This window comes from Festucalex cinctus, chromosome 8, assembly GCF_051991245.1.
Source record: "Festucalex cinctus isolate MCC-2025b chromosome 8, RoL_Fcin_1.0, whole genome shotgun sequence".
Lineage (NCBI taxonomy): Eukaryota > Metazoa > Chordata > Actinopteri > Syngnathiformes > Syngnathidae > Festucalex > Festucalex cinctus.
The window spans coordinates 5760992-5778062 of NC_135418.1; the positions used below are offsets into that span (position 1 = coordinate 5760992).

Sequence of the window (17071 nt, forward strand, 5' to 3'; positions counted from 1 at the left end):
GAATGGGCAGGTGCTAAAATTTAAAAAAAAAGGGGCACATGTATAACTGATGGAATTTGAGCATTGTCGACCCACTCTGGTTTCGAACTGCGGCATCACCTTTGAAGTGGAGCGCACTGACTCTGATAAGTTAAAAGTCAGCAAAAGGGCAAAAGACCCTGTGAAAGCTCAGAGAAGGGAAGTTATATTAAACATATACAGCTCAAGCTGGCATCTGTTACACATGGAAATATAATTTACAATATAACTCATCGTACTATAGTTCTGTAAGGCTGTTATGACAAATCCTCATTAATCTTGAGCTGGCTGAATTGTAGAAGCCAATCAAAAATTCACGATGAACTTTACAAATGACCACAACATACAATGTTCAATGTCCAAAGTACACACCTGATATACAGTACTTAGTAGGGAGCAGTGCAAAGTAAAAGTAGTATGCTTTACCTAAAATGGGGTATGCTGAAGAGCTTCTGTTGAGGAGATCTGTGGACTCAATCAACTCAACTCAAAAGTTGATTTGCAACAAAACCACTTGTCACGTCTGTAAACAACTATGTCCAAATGAATGACTCTGTGACACAGCCCATTCTATCTGGGATTGGCAAGCAGTTGCCTACATTTGCTTTTTGGATTTAGGGCTGTACGATATGGACAAAATTTCATATCAGTTTTGCCAGACATCTTTATTCTTTGGTCTTTGACTCAGCATGAGACTTCGCATCATTTCAGTGTTTTATGGTGCCTTCTGTATTTTGTGTTATTTTATTTATACTTATTATATTTACTTATTAACTTACCTACATCTTGTTATAATTTTAATATTTATAATATTTAATATTTTTTTTGCTTGTATACTTATCTACTTATATTTACTAGAATTAATTTTATTTTGTGTTATTTTCTTTCACTTGTCTCTACTGCAAGACTGATTTCTATCCCATGCTCAGCACTTCGTATGCAGCAATGGATGTTTTAAAGTGCTTTATAAATAAGGTTGAGTTGATATATGTCGATAATATAGAGAAACGACATATGGGTTCAGTGAAAAACTAAGCAAAATATCAATCCAAAAGATGTGTAAAGTGCTGTTTTTTAATTAGAACTTAGTGACATTCATCAACATTAACAAACTTGGCAATAAAAAAAGATTTATAGATAGGTTTGGATAACGTGCATCTCCGGAGCACGCATCGACCCCCCACCCCTCCCCTCCCGATCCCGATTAATTCTAGTAGGCCTAATCATAATATTATTTTTTTTAAATTGGAATTTAGTTTTGAAAGGCAACAACATTTGTATTACACGCATCAAAAAAAAAAAAAAAAAGACACCCCACGGAGGAAACCCATTTTGGCCTCTTGTATCTGTGATCTCGTTCTTTTGGTCACGACCCACAGCTAGTGAGCGTAAGTGAGGAATGTAGCTCAAGCGGTAAGTCAAGAGCGCCGCCTTTTGGCTCAGCTCTTTCTTTAGCACAACCGACTGATGTCGCGTCCGCATCACTGCAGATGCAACACCAATCCATCTGTCGATCTGCTGCTCCATCCTATCCTCACTCGTGATCGGGAACAAGTCTCCGAGATACTTTCATTTTGTGATTTTTAGTGCCACTAGAATTGAATGCAATAGAATAATATATTTGTCCCCTTGCAATCGGTAAATCCTGGATTTAAGAGAACAGAGATAGTAGAACAAAATGAGACTGAGCAGCAGTGCAGGTAACTGGACATGAATAAATCAAGTACCAGGTGCTCCAGTCATTATGTTCAGAAATGCGTACAGTATGTTCAGTTTTTAAGAAAGCTGAGTAAAATAGACCAAAGTAGGGTTTTTGTTTTGTTTCAATTCTAGAAAAGAGTCTTCCATTTGCCATGTGGCAATTCAGCTTCAGCTCTTTGTAGTGAACTGGTTAAGAAACTCTTTCACACAGGCTTTGCGCATACTACCAACTCTTTTGTTGAAAGAAACAACCACATTTTGGTCAAGACAGCACTCGTCAAGATACATGGATGAGTCAACTTAATGTTTTGCCTAAATTCTGACTTCCATGCTTGGACTCGAAATAGAGGATTGAATGAATGTACCTGCCACCGAGTTTTAAGGGATGACGAAAATGACTATTATTTTACGTTGAAGCCGTCCAACATTATAATTCCAGTTTGTTTGTTTTTCCTGGATGTTGCCTGTGTACAAACATTGTCATTAGTTTTATTATTTAACATCTCATCATTATGTTCCTAAACCTTTTGCATCGACCTAATTGTATAAAATGAATGGGTTTTGTTCGCTTACTAAAGAGTCATTTTTATGCTTGGCCGAGAGCTTCTGCTTTTATCAGACACACTTTAATATGTGTAAAAATGCTCTCGAGGAGTAAGTCACTGCCCTGCACCATTCATGTACCAAAGACTGACTCTGACAACCCTCTTAATGATGTATGAAGATAAAAGGCATCTTTTCCAGGGGTGGATGGAGGTCTGAGCTGGAAGGTGCAGAATACATAATTAATGATTAATGGCACATTCAAATAATTCCTGGTAATTTTAGGAGGTGTTTTACGGTGGGTTGTTTTGATCTCATTCTGTGTTTGTGTTTTCTATGGTGAATGATATCCGGGTGGAATAACCATTAAAAAAGATGTAGCATAGGCTACATCATCTTATTTTAGTCTTCAAGGCCAAATTAAATTAACATATTCTCTCATACACACTCATTTATGTTAAGATATTATACAATAGTTTTTAACTTTTTGGTTTTTATTTTTTTGTATTTTTAGTCCTGGAGCAATATACCCGATAATGTCTTATTCCATATTCTTCTCGGCTGCAAAATTGAATTACATTACAGGAAACATGACAACCTTACAACAAAACGACACCACAAATACAAGCAATATGAAAAGCAGACAAATATGTTTCAAGAGTAACATATTGAGCAAATATGATATTTTCCTTTCATATTCCATCCACTCTCTTTTCTGATAGAGAGATAACATTGCTCAATACATTGTACCGACTGAAAATTAATTACATTATGATGAATGTATTACTCTGTTTAATGTCATTAATTTCTAATTTTCATAGTTTGATAAATGCAATATATCATGTTAACATCTTACTCATAACATTTGTATGTTTGGTCTGTAGATTGATACTGCAACAAAATTGGATTCCATACATTTGTGACTGGATGTGAGTCTACCTTAACCCTTTAAAATTGAAGATGATGTTACTATGGAAACTCCTGGTGCTGCAGTCACTCATGGGGTGCCTTGCAGGTAAAGTATATCACTAACAACTTTTGATGCATGCCAAAGCTGCCTTTGTGAATTGCAAATCATGTGTTCATGTATTTGGGCCAGCTGACATAATTTAAGATGTTATCGACATAAATGAAGAGAGGGTGGCCTGCAGCCCGTGAAATGTGTGTTGTTGTTGTTGTTTTTTTAATACCCCCCCCACACACACACACACACACCAAAATATATATATATATATATATATATATATATATATATATATATATATATATATATATATATATTCAAAAAACAATGATAAGCATTCAATTTGCATGTTTTCTATGGGAAAAAAAGTGGTAAATGGGATGGGGGGGATCCCAGAAATCAAAAATACGGGGAAAAAAACGTCGAGTTAATTTTTCTGAAAATAAATAAATAAATAAAAATAAAAATAAAATCTACAAAATGAGTTCTTGCACTTAATGCGGACCTCTTGTTTAGCAGTCTTGTACCATCCTTGAATGATAGTTGACATTTAAGGTACATTTTTCTCCCAAATGTTGGTCAATTCCTGGACACCATTGAAGCATTTCTTCCAAAATATTTTTTTGTAATAACTCACCAACGCAATGTTGAACAATATATTTATTTTTTGTTTTAACCTGTGAAAGGTGGACGGGGACATTCCAACAGAACTGACATTCTCCTTTAAACAAAAACAGGTTTGTTGCAAACATGCAGACATCACGGTGCAAAACCAGAAGCACCGTTTTTTTTATTCCAATAAATGTCACAGCCAAAAACAAAAAAAATGGTACACAATGAGTCCACACAATGTACAATGAGCAGTAAAAAAAACAACGGGTGTAAAAATACAAATTAAAGAGAAAAAAAGTTGAGGTTTTGTAACATGCTGCCAATTCAAAGTCTATATCTTTGAACTTTGTTCTTTTCTGGTTAATAGCTGCTCAATGGAAGGAATTGAATTTGGAATCGCTACTGTAGTATACTGCCACGTGTTGCAGAAAAAAAATGAAACTGCACACTTCCTTCTTCACATACACACTGTGCGTGTATGATGTTACATCCGCAGGCAGAGGTCAGGAAATTCAAACCGGAATCAAGTCTGAAAACGATCCATTGTGAACAGCTAAGGTGTTAATCTGCTAATTCTGAGTCGCAAATGGTCAAATAAAAAGCTTATTGTCAAGATATTTTGGGCAAATTGCTCCATAGAGCAAGTCAAATAAAATGAAAATGAATGAACTGCTAGTTACCGCCACCCGATACAGGATAACTGCTATTGAAAATGGGTCCACTCTGAGGGGTAGATACACTAAAGGTTTGTGTAGCCTTTGCGCTGCGCTAACCGTTAAAAATGGAGCAATCCGGGAGCGCCTAATTCACTAAACGTGCAGATGAGGAAATCCGTCACTAAGGGCTCTGCCAACCAGATTGCGCCCCAATGTTATTTTTGAGTCTGTAAATTAGGTAATTTGCATACCTTTGACATTTTTACGTGCCAGATGCATACTGTATGCATACATCAACGTCTGAAAATATATTTTTTATAAACAATCGCACCAATAATTTGTACTTTATGAATGAATGGGCGGCACGGTAGTCGAGTGGTTAGCACGTCCGCTTCCCAGTTCTGAGGTCTCCGGTTCGAGTCCAGGCTCGGACCTTCCTGGGTGGAGTTTGCATGTTCTCCCCGTGCCCGCGTGGGTCTTCTCCGGGTACTCCGGTCTCCTCCCACATTCCAAAGACATGCATGGCAGGTTAATTGGGCGCTCCGAATTGTCCCTAGGTGTGCGTGTGAGTGTGGATGGTTGTTCGTCTCTGTGTGCCCTGCGATTGGTTGGCAACCAGTCCAGGGTGTCCCCCGCCTACTGCCCAGAGCCAGCTGAGATAGGCGCCAGCAGCCCCCGCGACCCTTGTGAGGAATAAGCGGTCAAGAAAATGGATGGATGGATGGATGAATGAATGACATCGTTATCATCCTCTCTGCTCTGTACAGCATAATGGTGCTAAATGAGGAAAACATTTACTCTCAGTCCAACCTCGCTTTCTGATAATGTCATCTTACTCGCAACTGTTACTACTTGTATACTATTATGCTCTTGGCGCAAATCCATTGCCATGTGTGGAAGGAATTGGAAGGAAGAGTACATTTATTTTCGTCAAAAGGAAAAATTTCAAGCACGATGACAAGTCGCAATAGGCATGCATGCTTTTACTCTGTCCTCACTGAATGTATGTACTGCCTGTAAAATCAAAACCTAACTTCGATACATGAACACATTTGGTTCTGGCCAACAACTCAACTCAGGCGCAAATTTACTCCCAGCTCTCAGAATTTGTGGGCGTGTTTGCGCCGGTATATGATTACAGAAATATCCTTCGTGAATAGGTGGGTAACTGGGCGCAGACTGCGGATGCAGTTGTGGTGCAATATTTCACGCTATTAGCGGACGCAGCACATTCTTAGTGAATCTATCCCTGAGTTATCTCAATTGTTATTATTTTGTTTCAGTTAAATTACAGCTTCACCCTTGTGTAACCCCGGGTTTACACCGGTTGCGGTTGCGGTGCGGTTGCGGTGCGTTCCGGCGACGCAAGCAATTAGATTCCATTCATTCGAATGGTGCAGTTTACACCGCTTGCGGGTGCGTTGCGTGTCGACTGCGTCTCAGCTGCGGCGTGCCGCAGCCCTTCCGCAAGGATAGCCCATTTTCTATTTTTGCCGGACGCCGCAGCGGTAGGCCTCCGGCAAATGGCAAGCTTGCACAAAACACATCGAGCGGGACAGGAAGACCGACGCAGTTTCAAAATAAATTTCCGGTTACCTTTCAAGATAAAACACTCGCCAGCTCCTATTTCGCAAGCATGCTATCAAAACGTGATGTGGGCGTAGACGGGCTTGGAGTTAACGTGCGAGGTGCTCATTCACGGTTTAGACACCAGCGAACATGGACGAGGAGAGGTTTATATTGGAGGTAGAAAGCCACAAAATAATAAAAGTCCACCTCTCTTTCTGCTTCTCTGTTGAGCACAGACTTTCTGTGTGTTTGTTGTTGTTTTTAATGCCACATGATCGCACGCGGTCACGCGAGACACGGTGGGAAGTGGTCGGCGACGGAGCTGCCGGACCGCAGCTGTGCGGAGCCGGTGTGGATTGGCCAAAAAATTGACACGTCCGGAGCACGCAGTCAAGACGCACCGCAGCCGCACCGCAACCGCAACCGGTGTAAACCCGGGGTAATGCAGGAGTCACTCTGTCTGACATTGATCATAAAGCAATGGACATGATGTACTTTTTGTCTTTTACAATTTTTTTCAAGTTGAATCACATCAACAGGTATAGTTTCCATCATCATTGAAACTTTGGAATAAATAATGTGTGAAAAAAATTTAACATATACCTCAGTGAATACTGTCAATGGATGCATTTTATGATTTGTTATTCCTTAGAAGAGGAATATTGCAAAAGATAATGACTATTTTTGTCAGTTTGGCCAAATGATCAATTTTACAGCAGCAGCTCGGTTGTTGGCCAGAACTAAATGCGTTCATGTATCGAAGTTAGGTTTTGATTTTACAGGCAGTACATACATTCAGTGAGGACATAGTAAGAGCATGCATGTCTATTGCTTCATCATGCTTGAAATTTTTCCTTTTGACGAAAATAAATGTACTCTTCCTTCCAATTAGTGTTGAATTTTGGATTTGTATTCAGAGTGCCTCTCATTATTCGAGCAACCAGATAAGCTTAAGTACTTTTGACATTTTGACATTGTAGTAGAGGATTACTTTACAATTCATCCAATTTATCAATTTGTTACAAAACACATTATTTTGCATGCTAAGACCCCTCATGGTTCAGGAAGACAGCTGAATATTAACTTCTGTGGAAGGAATGTTTACTGTAAATGCTCCACATCCAGGCTGAATAGTAATCCCTTTGTCTTTAAAGGGATACCCAGAACTAAATCAACTTTTTTATTTTTTTTATTTTTTATTTTTGTTGTTGTTGATAAACTGGTGTCTGCAAATGCTGTCGACATAGACTGGTCATTATGTTGACATTTTAGTGTATGTTTGTTGAAAGCTTAAAGTAGCACTAAGGAACTTTTCAACCTTAATAAAATATTTTTATAACTCTTATGAAGAAACATTGACTTAACACTAGTTGAATGGTACCTTTACCATGGCCTGAGGGGGTCTGTATCATTTTTACTGGCACTAAACAACTTTGAGGAAGATGGTAGGAACATTGCCACACAAAAAAACTACAAATGTGCTGACTGCTTATGGCATATGTCACTTTCCCCATTCATTACAAAGACGGAAGTCAATTTGAATGTTGACACACGATCACTGCTTTCCTGGCAGAAGCTGCAAAACAGCTTAAAAGTTTTGTCTGAGAAGACAAAAAAGGGAAGATACGCAGGACAGTCAAGGATCAACATTGGCCCAGCTTTTACTCGCTGGTGTGAGCTCAAAAACGATGCATGACATTACCACTTTTGTCCATATGGTCCCTCCATAATCAACATAAACTGAAAGTTCCTTAGTGTTGCTTTAAATTTGGGGCAAAAACCGTATGTGTATGTGTGTGGGGCGCCATCTTCAGGTTATACACTGGGATAAGCACAATTTGTTTGTCCCCTCATTGGACGAGAAGTGATGAGAAGTACTACATCACTTGTACAGTATGACATATTCACTCTGCCACCCAACGGCTCAGTCTCGTACATGCCTGCTTAGCAAGTTGGAGTTGGAGTAGTAGCATTTTGCAAACATCTTTATCCCGATTATCGGGTTAGTGATTTATTAGCATAGCAATTGGTTAGTTTACAGAAATTATTGAGATCATAGTTTTTCCACTGCTGCTATCAATCACAGGTAGACCACGCCCAACTCTCTCTTCATTTGCAAGCTCAACGGTCCAAAAGGCAACACTCTCTTTCAGTGCCATTTTCAAATATTAATGAGGGGTGGAGTAAGAGATTGATTTCTTGTTGAGTTACACTTTAAAAGTCACAACTTAAAATCTTCTCTTGAAACCATGATTGTAAAAGTGAAAAAGTTCTCTGTTTCATTACTTTTTAATTCATTGGACGAAAACTGTATTCAGAAGTGCAAACTTTCACTGGCCAATTAAATGGTAGTGACATTACCACACTTAAAGAAGTGCCTACCTTAGCGCCTAAATGACAGCGATGTTACAGTTATTCTCACTTTTATATGGGTGCACTAAAAGTTTGTTTCATATGTACTGAAAACAATGACTCATTTTTTTTTGTATATTGAGCTTGAGATTTTTGGAGCACTGAATTAGTACTGAATTTTCCAAAAGAAGAAGCTTGAAAATGGGTTAATTTCAACCTCAAATATGAGAAACACTAGCACAAACAGCACAATGGGTGAACTTGGGTGAACTCTAGCCTTGCTGTCTCCTAGGCTTTTTTTCTTTTTTTTGTGTGTGATCTTGAATAACTTAATTAATTGAACGGTTTAATTACTGGCCACTTACATCAAGAAAAAAACAAAAAAAACAAACAAACAGGTGAGGTATGGAACAATTGTTTCAGATGGCATTATAGTGTGAAAATAGCTTCGGTCAGTGATTGTGAAAAGGATCCTTGCTGCTCCACCATTTGTAATACATCAGCGTCCTATCCAAAGAAGATGAGTGCCAGCCCAGTGAATTACAAATGAGGTGAAACAGAACTATCTATCGTAGCATTTTAAAGGAAGCATGTGCGATTTGTGCAGCCTTTCTTTTCATTCTTGGCACCTTGAATCCATTCATGATGTGCTTTCCATCTTTCCAAATATGCAGCGAGCTTAGACCATCTCTGAAAAGAGAAAATTTGTTTGAATAGAACATTTACCGGGACTATTTGATGTGTCTTCTGCATCTTTTCCAGTTTTGGAAATTATTTCACTGACCTCAACCTTCACGAGACTTTCACATTCAAAAGAAGAGCACAAGAAGCCTATTGGAGCCATGTCCTCATAAAACATTTAATATCATCACTTGCTGTTTGAATTAAACGTGGAATCTAGGAGTTAAGCGTATGACACAACTTTAATAAGGCAAATAGCATTGAAAGCAAATAGACCTAAATGACAGAGTATTAAATAGAGATAGGCAAGTATCAGTGCAGATACCAACTTTATTTTAAGATATCTGTACTTGCGACGGTGAACAATACCAGTACTCTTGTGGCCATCTAACAATCAGGAACTAGAAATTAGAAGAAAAGAAAATTGCCATTAATTTCCATGCAATTTTAAGGAAAAATGTTATATTGGAATATATACTATAGGTCTATATTCAAAACGATCTGTCTTATATTTGATACATTTTATGTATCAAAAATAGTACTGGTATTGGTACTTGTAATCAGTATCTGTGACTACTCAAGAATTGAGTACTAGTGATATCAGTATGAAAAAAAAAAAACATCCCTAGTATTAAATCAAAACAGCACTATACAGTACAGTGCGAGAGACGGAAAATAAGTTCACAAACAAAAACTAAGATAACAAAATGTTCCCCAAATAATCAATAGAAAAAATGCAAAGCAAAGCTCGACGAGGTGGACGGAGTCACGGCAGAAGACGGAACAGCGGGACTTGAACCATCAGCCGGTTTCAAAGCCGAAGACCTTACAGATGAGCTAAAAACATTCACTGTAGCCAATTCCTATAACTGGTACCTGATACTGTGAAGTCGGTCTTACAGAGGAAAACCAAAACAAAAAACAATCCCAAAACACCTGCTGGAATACATCCTTCCAAGGGTTTTAGTCAACAAACATCCTGGATGGAATCTCGTGAGTCCTTTTTATAAAACCACCTGCAACTCAGCCATGAACTTACTCTGCAAAGCTTGATGGAAAACAAACACAAGAGAAGACATGGTGATGCTCGTCGAATATTGTACTCTTTTACTTGAATATTCATTATTCAGGCACTGATGTGAAGCTAGTACTGCATATGATAGAGTGTGTTGTAGAGAACAAAAGGGGCGGAGATTGCGCCTTGACTCAATTATGGTATCTTCCCCAACATTTAATTAGACCAAGATGTCATGGAAATGGCTCTGTGAGCTGCAGATTTGCACAGTGGCTGGGAGAGCACTAATGATGAGAAAGACATATCATATAGCTGGGGGAATTGTGCAGCCGTTTAGCCATGTGTCACTCCAACACTAGACACGCTGAGTGAGTCACAGTCTGCCTTTAGCGGGTGGAAAGTGTGCACCACTGCAAGTCTACTGTCATCACAAATAGGAAAAGAAGACAAGTGTAGAGGTCATGGCTGGAGGTTTAATGTAAACACAATATATAATATAAAGAAACACTGCAAATACCTGCATGTAAAATCATTATTACCTCAACTAGGCTTATACAGTAAAAGAATCCTTTTGGCTTTTGGATATTGTATAGCTTCAACGTATTACCAGCAGTCTGTCATCAACCAGTATAAGTATTTGGCATAGTTTCGCGTGTTGAAGGAGGCTAGCTGAGTCCATGATTAGCATATTAGTAGAATCGACCTTTTCAATTCAATTCAAATTATTATTTCACTCTTTAAAGTAAAAGAACTGAAAGGAGACCAAAAGAAGTCAAACTTGACCTTCAGGTCAGACGTTCCTAAACACATCTGTCTGTCATTGTTTTTGTTCCTTGATTTTTTTAGGTTTTGTGGAAATTTGGTAATAGTTACCGGTATATATATTTTCATTTTAATATTGCAAACTAAGTAGCTAACCAACAATGTGATTCAACCCTAACCACCTGCCTGGTGATTTCTGCACCCATACCTAAATAAATTGTTGTTCATTGTGTACTCTTTTGTAGCCCATTTACAGGACTGTCTCAGAAAATTAGAATATTGTGATAAAGTCATTTATTTTCTGTAATGCAATTAAATAAGCAAAAATGTCATACATTCTGGATTCATTACAAATCAACTGAAATATTGCAAGCCTTTTATTGTTGCAATATTTCTGATTATGGCTTTTTTTTTTTAACTTGGTCTGAGGAAATATTCTAATATTTTGAGATAGGATATTTGAGTTTTCTTAAGCTGTAAGAGATAATTAGCAATATTAAAATAATAAAAGGCTTGCAATATTTCAATTGATTTGTAATTAATCCAGAATGTATGACATTTTTGCTTAATTAATTGCATTACAGAAAATAAAGAACTTTATCACAATATTCTAATTTTCTGAGACAGTCCTGTATATGAGGACGTTTTAGGTAAAAACACCAAAATATTGGAAGCGCCTATGGTTTAGACGTTTTGGGGGCTTGAATCCGCAAAAAAATATACACAACCCTAGAGAGTGGAAAAGTTGAATACGCTCCGCCGTTGCAATCCCATGTACAAAGTACATGGCCCAACACCGCTCAGATCTGCTTCCGTCACGTACGCATTTAACTTACTTTACATGAATGTGCCAGTACAAAGAAGTAAACAAACATATCTGACTACATCCATCTGTCAGCTCTTTAAGGTGCTCTACTGCTACCCAACAGGAGTCCATCCAACATTTATTTTATTTTATTTTTTTTTGCAAGTAGCCATCATTTTGGTTTTCTCGGCACAAGCTATTGACATAAAACTCAGATCCTAGGTAGATTGTACACATTTGCATGTCAGAGTTACATTACAGCACCACCTGCCGCCTGGCATGTGCACACATGGCACACAATATACTCCAATTCTACGTAGTCATGCATATTTTCCCTGATAAACGTGAAATGAAAAGTGGAGACGACATGCCACTTTTGTGTCATCATTTCAGATCGCCGTCACATAAACATAGCCTCAGTATGAATGTAATATTTGTTTTCTTTTAGTAGGCATCTGCAATCTCCTCCTTATGCAGCAATAGCAATAAATTGGGGGGAAAGGAGAGAACAGCTGATGGATTCAAAGAGATGGAGGAAACATTTTCACACATTCTAAATTAAAAAAGATCATTTAAATAATGATGATTATCTTGTTATATTGTGGTGGACACCTGCGATTGGCTGGCAACCCGTCCGGGGTATCCCCCGCCTACTGCCCAAAGCCAGCTGAGATAGGCTCCAGCACCCCCCACAAACCTTGTGAGGAATAAGCGGTCAAGAAAATGGATGGATGGATTGTGGTGGACATACAGAACATACTGCCTGTGTAGCGCAACAGCAGCGCTCCTGAATTTTTCAAGAAGTGCTATCAAAAAATGATGCGCTCATGATGTGTCTGCATCATCGTGCTTACTGCCCATGAAGGGCATTTCTTAGGTTGATGTGCATGTCAGATGGCCTGATATGTCCAAGGTCTCTTCTCATGGCTGCGCCCCGATCACTTCAGGCCACTTTACAGTGACAGGATGAACATTGACCTCTGTCATTCCACTAGGTGAGCAGCCTGTAGTGAACCTGCCAGTGTCAGGACACCTGAGCCATGCTGCCAATCGGGCAGACCCCATGACCCCAAACCCTGCAAGGCATTGGACAATAACACCTCCAAACTGGCCATCTGTCGCATTTCATTAACATCCTCGTTTGTGATGTGTCCCACTACTCTGTGTCGGCCGCAAACTTGACGACGTGGCAGCTCGGGAATGACGCAGAGCAGTCATAGGTTAATACGAACAGGAGGGGGCTCAGTACACAGCGCTGGTGGGGGGAGGTAGTGCTGAGGGATGGAGGATGAGATGGTGTTGTGGATTTTGCCAATCTGTGGTCTGTTGGTCAGGAAGTCAAGGACCCCGGTGATGGACTCAGGCCAAGAATGTTCATCTTTTGCATTCAGGTTCTGTGTGATGATGGTGTTAAAGGTGGAGAAGAAATCCGAGAAGAGCAGGCAGATGTTGGAGTTCCTTATTTCCAGATAGATGAAGGCTGTGTGGACCACTGATGACAAGAGACCATGAGTGGGGCCGTTCAATGAACATTTGTATGAAAAGTACTTCTAGGCCATTTACATAAAAACAATTATATGGAAAAACATGAGTACAGTGGTAACTGAATGTGACGTGTGTGTGTGTGTGTGTGCGCGATGATGTATTTTTTACAAACTAGTTCATTGTTTCATCATAACCTCATAACATTAGAAACTGCGTCATCGTAGACTATGAATTGCCAGAGTCATCAAATATTATAAAATTACATATTGGTCATTCGAGTCTTCATCCATCCATCCATTTTCTTGACTGCTTATTCCTCACAAGGGTCGCAGGGGGTGCTGGAGCCTATCTCAGCTGGCTTTGGGCAGTAGGCGGGGTACACTCTGGACAGGTTGCCAGCCAATCACAGTCATTCGACTCTTCAGCAATTAAACTTTGGATGGGTTGAGTAACGATAACTCTCTCTTTAACTATCAGGCTGATATTTTAAGGCAGGCTTCCTCACGCCTGGTCCTCAAGGGCGAGAGTCCTGCAGGTTTTAGATGTTTCCGTCATCCAACACAGTTGATTCTATAGATCAGAATCGTTATCCGGTTTCCGGATGCAAACTTATAAAACCTGCAGGACTCCAGTTCTCGAAGACCAGGAGTGAGAAAGCCTGTTGTATCCACTGATACAGGCAAAAAATAAAATAAAAAATTGAGTAAGTCCTCCTTGACAGTAGTTGGCGCTATGCCGTGGCAGTTTGACACAGATGAATCATCGTCTCTGTCAGGTCTTTGTTCACATTAAAAGTACTATAGGTATTACTCAAAGAGTGAACATTTGTACTGGTATTGGTCTGAAAAAAAAGTGGTATTGAACATCCCTAATTTAAACACATTTCCCCATCTTATAATTACCTTCCATTAGGGTTGAAATCAGCTTGATGGCAGCATTAGTAAGAGCTCAGGTTTAGTTCCTAAAATTGAAGAGCATGTCTCGACATCTCAAGGTGCACTCACCTGTTCATCCTCAGGAGAAGCAATTATGTCAGGGAGAGTGGGGGGTAAGAGACGTCCCCAGATGGCCTTCCTGTCGAGCCCTGGCTAATTGGCAGTGTTACACATTCAGAGCAGGTTCAAGAGAAAGCCCTCACCTCTTGCTTTTCTACCGGCCCTACGTCTTTGTTTGTCTTTGCTTTGCTTTGTCAACACTTCCCTTTCATATGCATATCAATGCATGTTTTATTCATGTCGGCTTGGAATAACATCAAGTCAAAACTACCTTGTTATTGTGCGTGTGGACAAGCAGCACACAACAAGCTACGTATATGTGAAGTCTGAAATTTAAAGCTCGTTTTGTGACACTGCCCCTCTCTGCCAAGTCAAAACAAAACAAAACAAAACAATGATTCATGTGAATAACATGCTGTATGTGCACATTATCCAGGAATGTACATACTGCACTATTCTTGCAAATTGCAGGGTGGGCAATGGTAGGATGATGCCAATTGAGGGAAATTAAAAGCACACATCTGTGGCTGTTTGAAGAAAAAAAAATGACAGGACAGTTATCTGAAAATACATTTTTCTTTCCATATTTCTTTCTGTTTCTACTCAAATTTTTTTTCCCGAAATTTTAACTTAACAGTAAGATGACTTTAATTCCATTTTAGTAATGGGTGATATGGATGCAAAATCTGTCCATCTGTTCTCTGTATCCATTGTTGAGTAGGGCTAGGGTCCTTCCTGGACTATCCTGCAAACAGACTAATTGCTGTAACCAGCGGATGAGTCTGGTCACAGCAAATAAACTAATTTGATTGCACGGTTCGTTTTGAGCCAGACCAGACCAACTTTCTTGCGTTAAAGTGGGTGTGGCTTTGCTAGGCTAATCCAGGACATCCTGGGGTCAGTTGCATGGCAATAATCAATTAATTTAGTGTTGGATGGAAAATGGAAAATGATTATTGCTAATGAGACCAGAATGTGATCCAAACTGAAAATACCCTGATGAGTCGCATGTTTCTTATGCCTTTAAAAATCCAACTTAATTTTGTGTAACTGCTGCATGCATCAGAAGTACAATGTGGTATTTGGACTGCTTATTCTGGTGGGGTAATACGCTCTGATTGCTGCAGGAAACAAAAACAAAAAAAGAGAGAGAGGTATTGTTTCATTATACTGACAGTACACCTGTGCTGAAGTCTCTTCCTGGTTGTTATGTGCAAGGTGTGTTGCATCAGAGGTGTTGCATCATATGTGCTCAGACTTGTATACCTGTTTGTCACTTGTTTGGGGAATTTGTGAGAGGCAACATAACATAGTGATGATCAAAAGTCATGTAATTAGAGGGTGATGAAACAAAAAATAAGATTTATTTCCATTCAAACGTGACTCCTACTATGAGTATAGTATGTCTGTACAATGAACAGCTACCCAAAACTTGGCACTGAAATCTGTACACTACAGTAGGGCTTGAACAACAAATTTACAGCATGCAGTAGAGTCATTATTTTTTCCAAACTGACAAATTGTAAAAGGTCCCATACTACATTTTTTTTAAAATAATAATAACAATAATAATAATAATAATAATAATAACTCCTGTTGATTCAGAGATTCAGATTCGGTTTATTGTCATTACAACAATTTCAACGAAACAGTATAGTGCAATCCCATTCAGTGCAAAGAAAAAAATACAACAGTTTTATAACTATATTAAAAAAAGAAAATAAATAATAGAAATAGATAAAAAGAGCAGCGAAACAGCATTAAATGTTAAACGTTGATGCCCTTTCTTAAAGTATTTTTGGTCAAAATTGCTTTTCACAGGAGACAGTTGGACTTCTCATGAATTGTCATATATGTAAATTAGCTTTGCTGCGATTGGATCCCTGTTCTGCTCAATATAAATATGGAAATCGGCTTTCGTCTGTTTGGTAGTCTCGATCATATTGGGTCCCACCTGCACATTGAGTGTTAAGATATATAGGAGCCTTGAACGGCGATATACAGGAAGTCCTTGTTACGTCGTACGTGACGACCTACGTTGTTTCGACTTTACGGCACCAGTGCCTCGTCTGTAGCACCTTCTTTTTCGTTAATTTCCCACAATAACCACACCATTTTAAAGTTATTTAAAGTTGTGTTGTTAACTCTGGTAACAAGCGTCCCATCAAGCAGGTCAGCTCGCCATCAGAAGCATCACATTTTTAATTATCGCCGCTCTGCCGTCCGTTAGCAATGAATATCCGTGCGGAAACACGAAATATTGATTCCAGCTCTTCCGGGTCGCAGATATGTTTTTTTTTTTTTATTTTATTTTTTTTTAAATTACAGTACTTAGGGGCATATTCACTAAGAATGCGAGTCCGGTAATAGCGTGAAATATTGCACCACAACTGCACCCGCAGTCTGTGCCCAGTTACCCACCTATTCACTGAGGATATTGCTCTAATCATATACTGGCGCAAACATGCCCACAAAAATGACAACTTAACTTGGAGCAAATTTGCACCTGATTTACCACACATGGCAATGGATTTGCGCCAACAACATGGTTGTTATAGTAACAGTTGCGAGAAAGATGACATTATCAGAAAGCGAGGTTGCACCGAGAGTAAGCGTTTAGAGCGCTATTAACCTGTAATGAGCAGAGAGGACGACAGCAACGTCATTCATTTATAAAGTACAAATTATTGTTGCGATCGTACTTTAAAAATATATTTTCAGAGGTTGGCGCGGGTGTACAGTATGCATCTGGCACGTAAGAATGATCGTAAAATGCCTTCCCGTCATTGCCGATCAGCCCGGGTTACGTTATGTTGTCCTAAACTAACACGGAAATATTTCCCCCTCTCTCTCTTTTTCTCTCTCTCTCTCCCCTCTCTGCGTGATCTGCCGCTGTCATGATCGAGATTGCAG

General features: G+C 39.2%; 1 protein-coding gene across 3 annotated transcripts in view; it reads left to right on the forward strand.

The window, feature by feature from the left end:
• Positions 1-17071, forward strand: part of LOC144023490 (contactin-4-like) — a 177638-nt gene that overhangs the window by 24557 nt on the left and 136010 nt on the right. For all 3 annotated transcript variants that reach the window (XM_077529033.1, XM_077529032.1, XM_077529034.1), the window contains exon 2: positions 3147-3277. In XM_077529033.1, the coding sequence (XP_077385159.1) occupies positions 3223-3277 (55 nt within the window). In that variant the 5' untranslated portion in view covers positions 3147-3222. The remainder of the gene's footprint in view (positions 1-3146; positions 3278-17071) is intronic.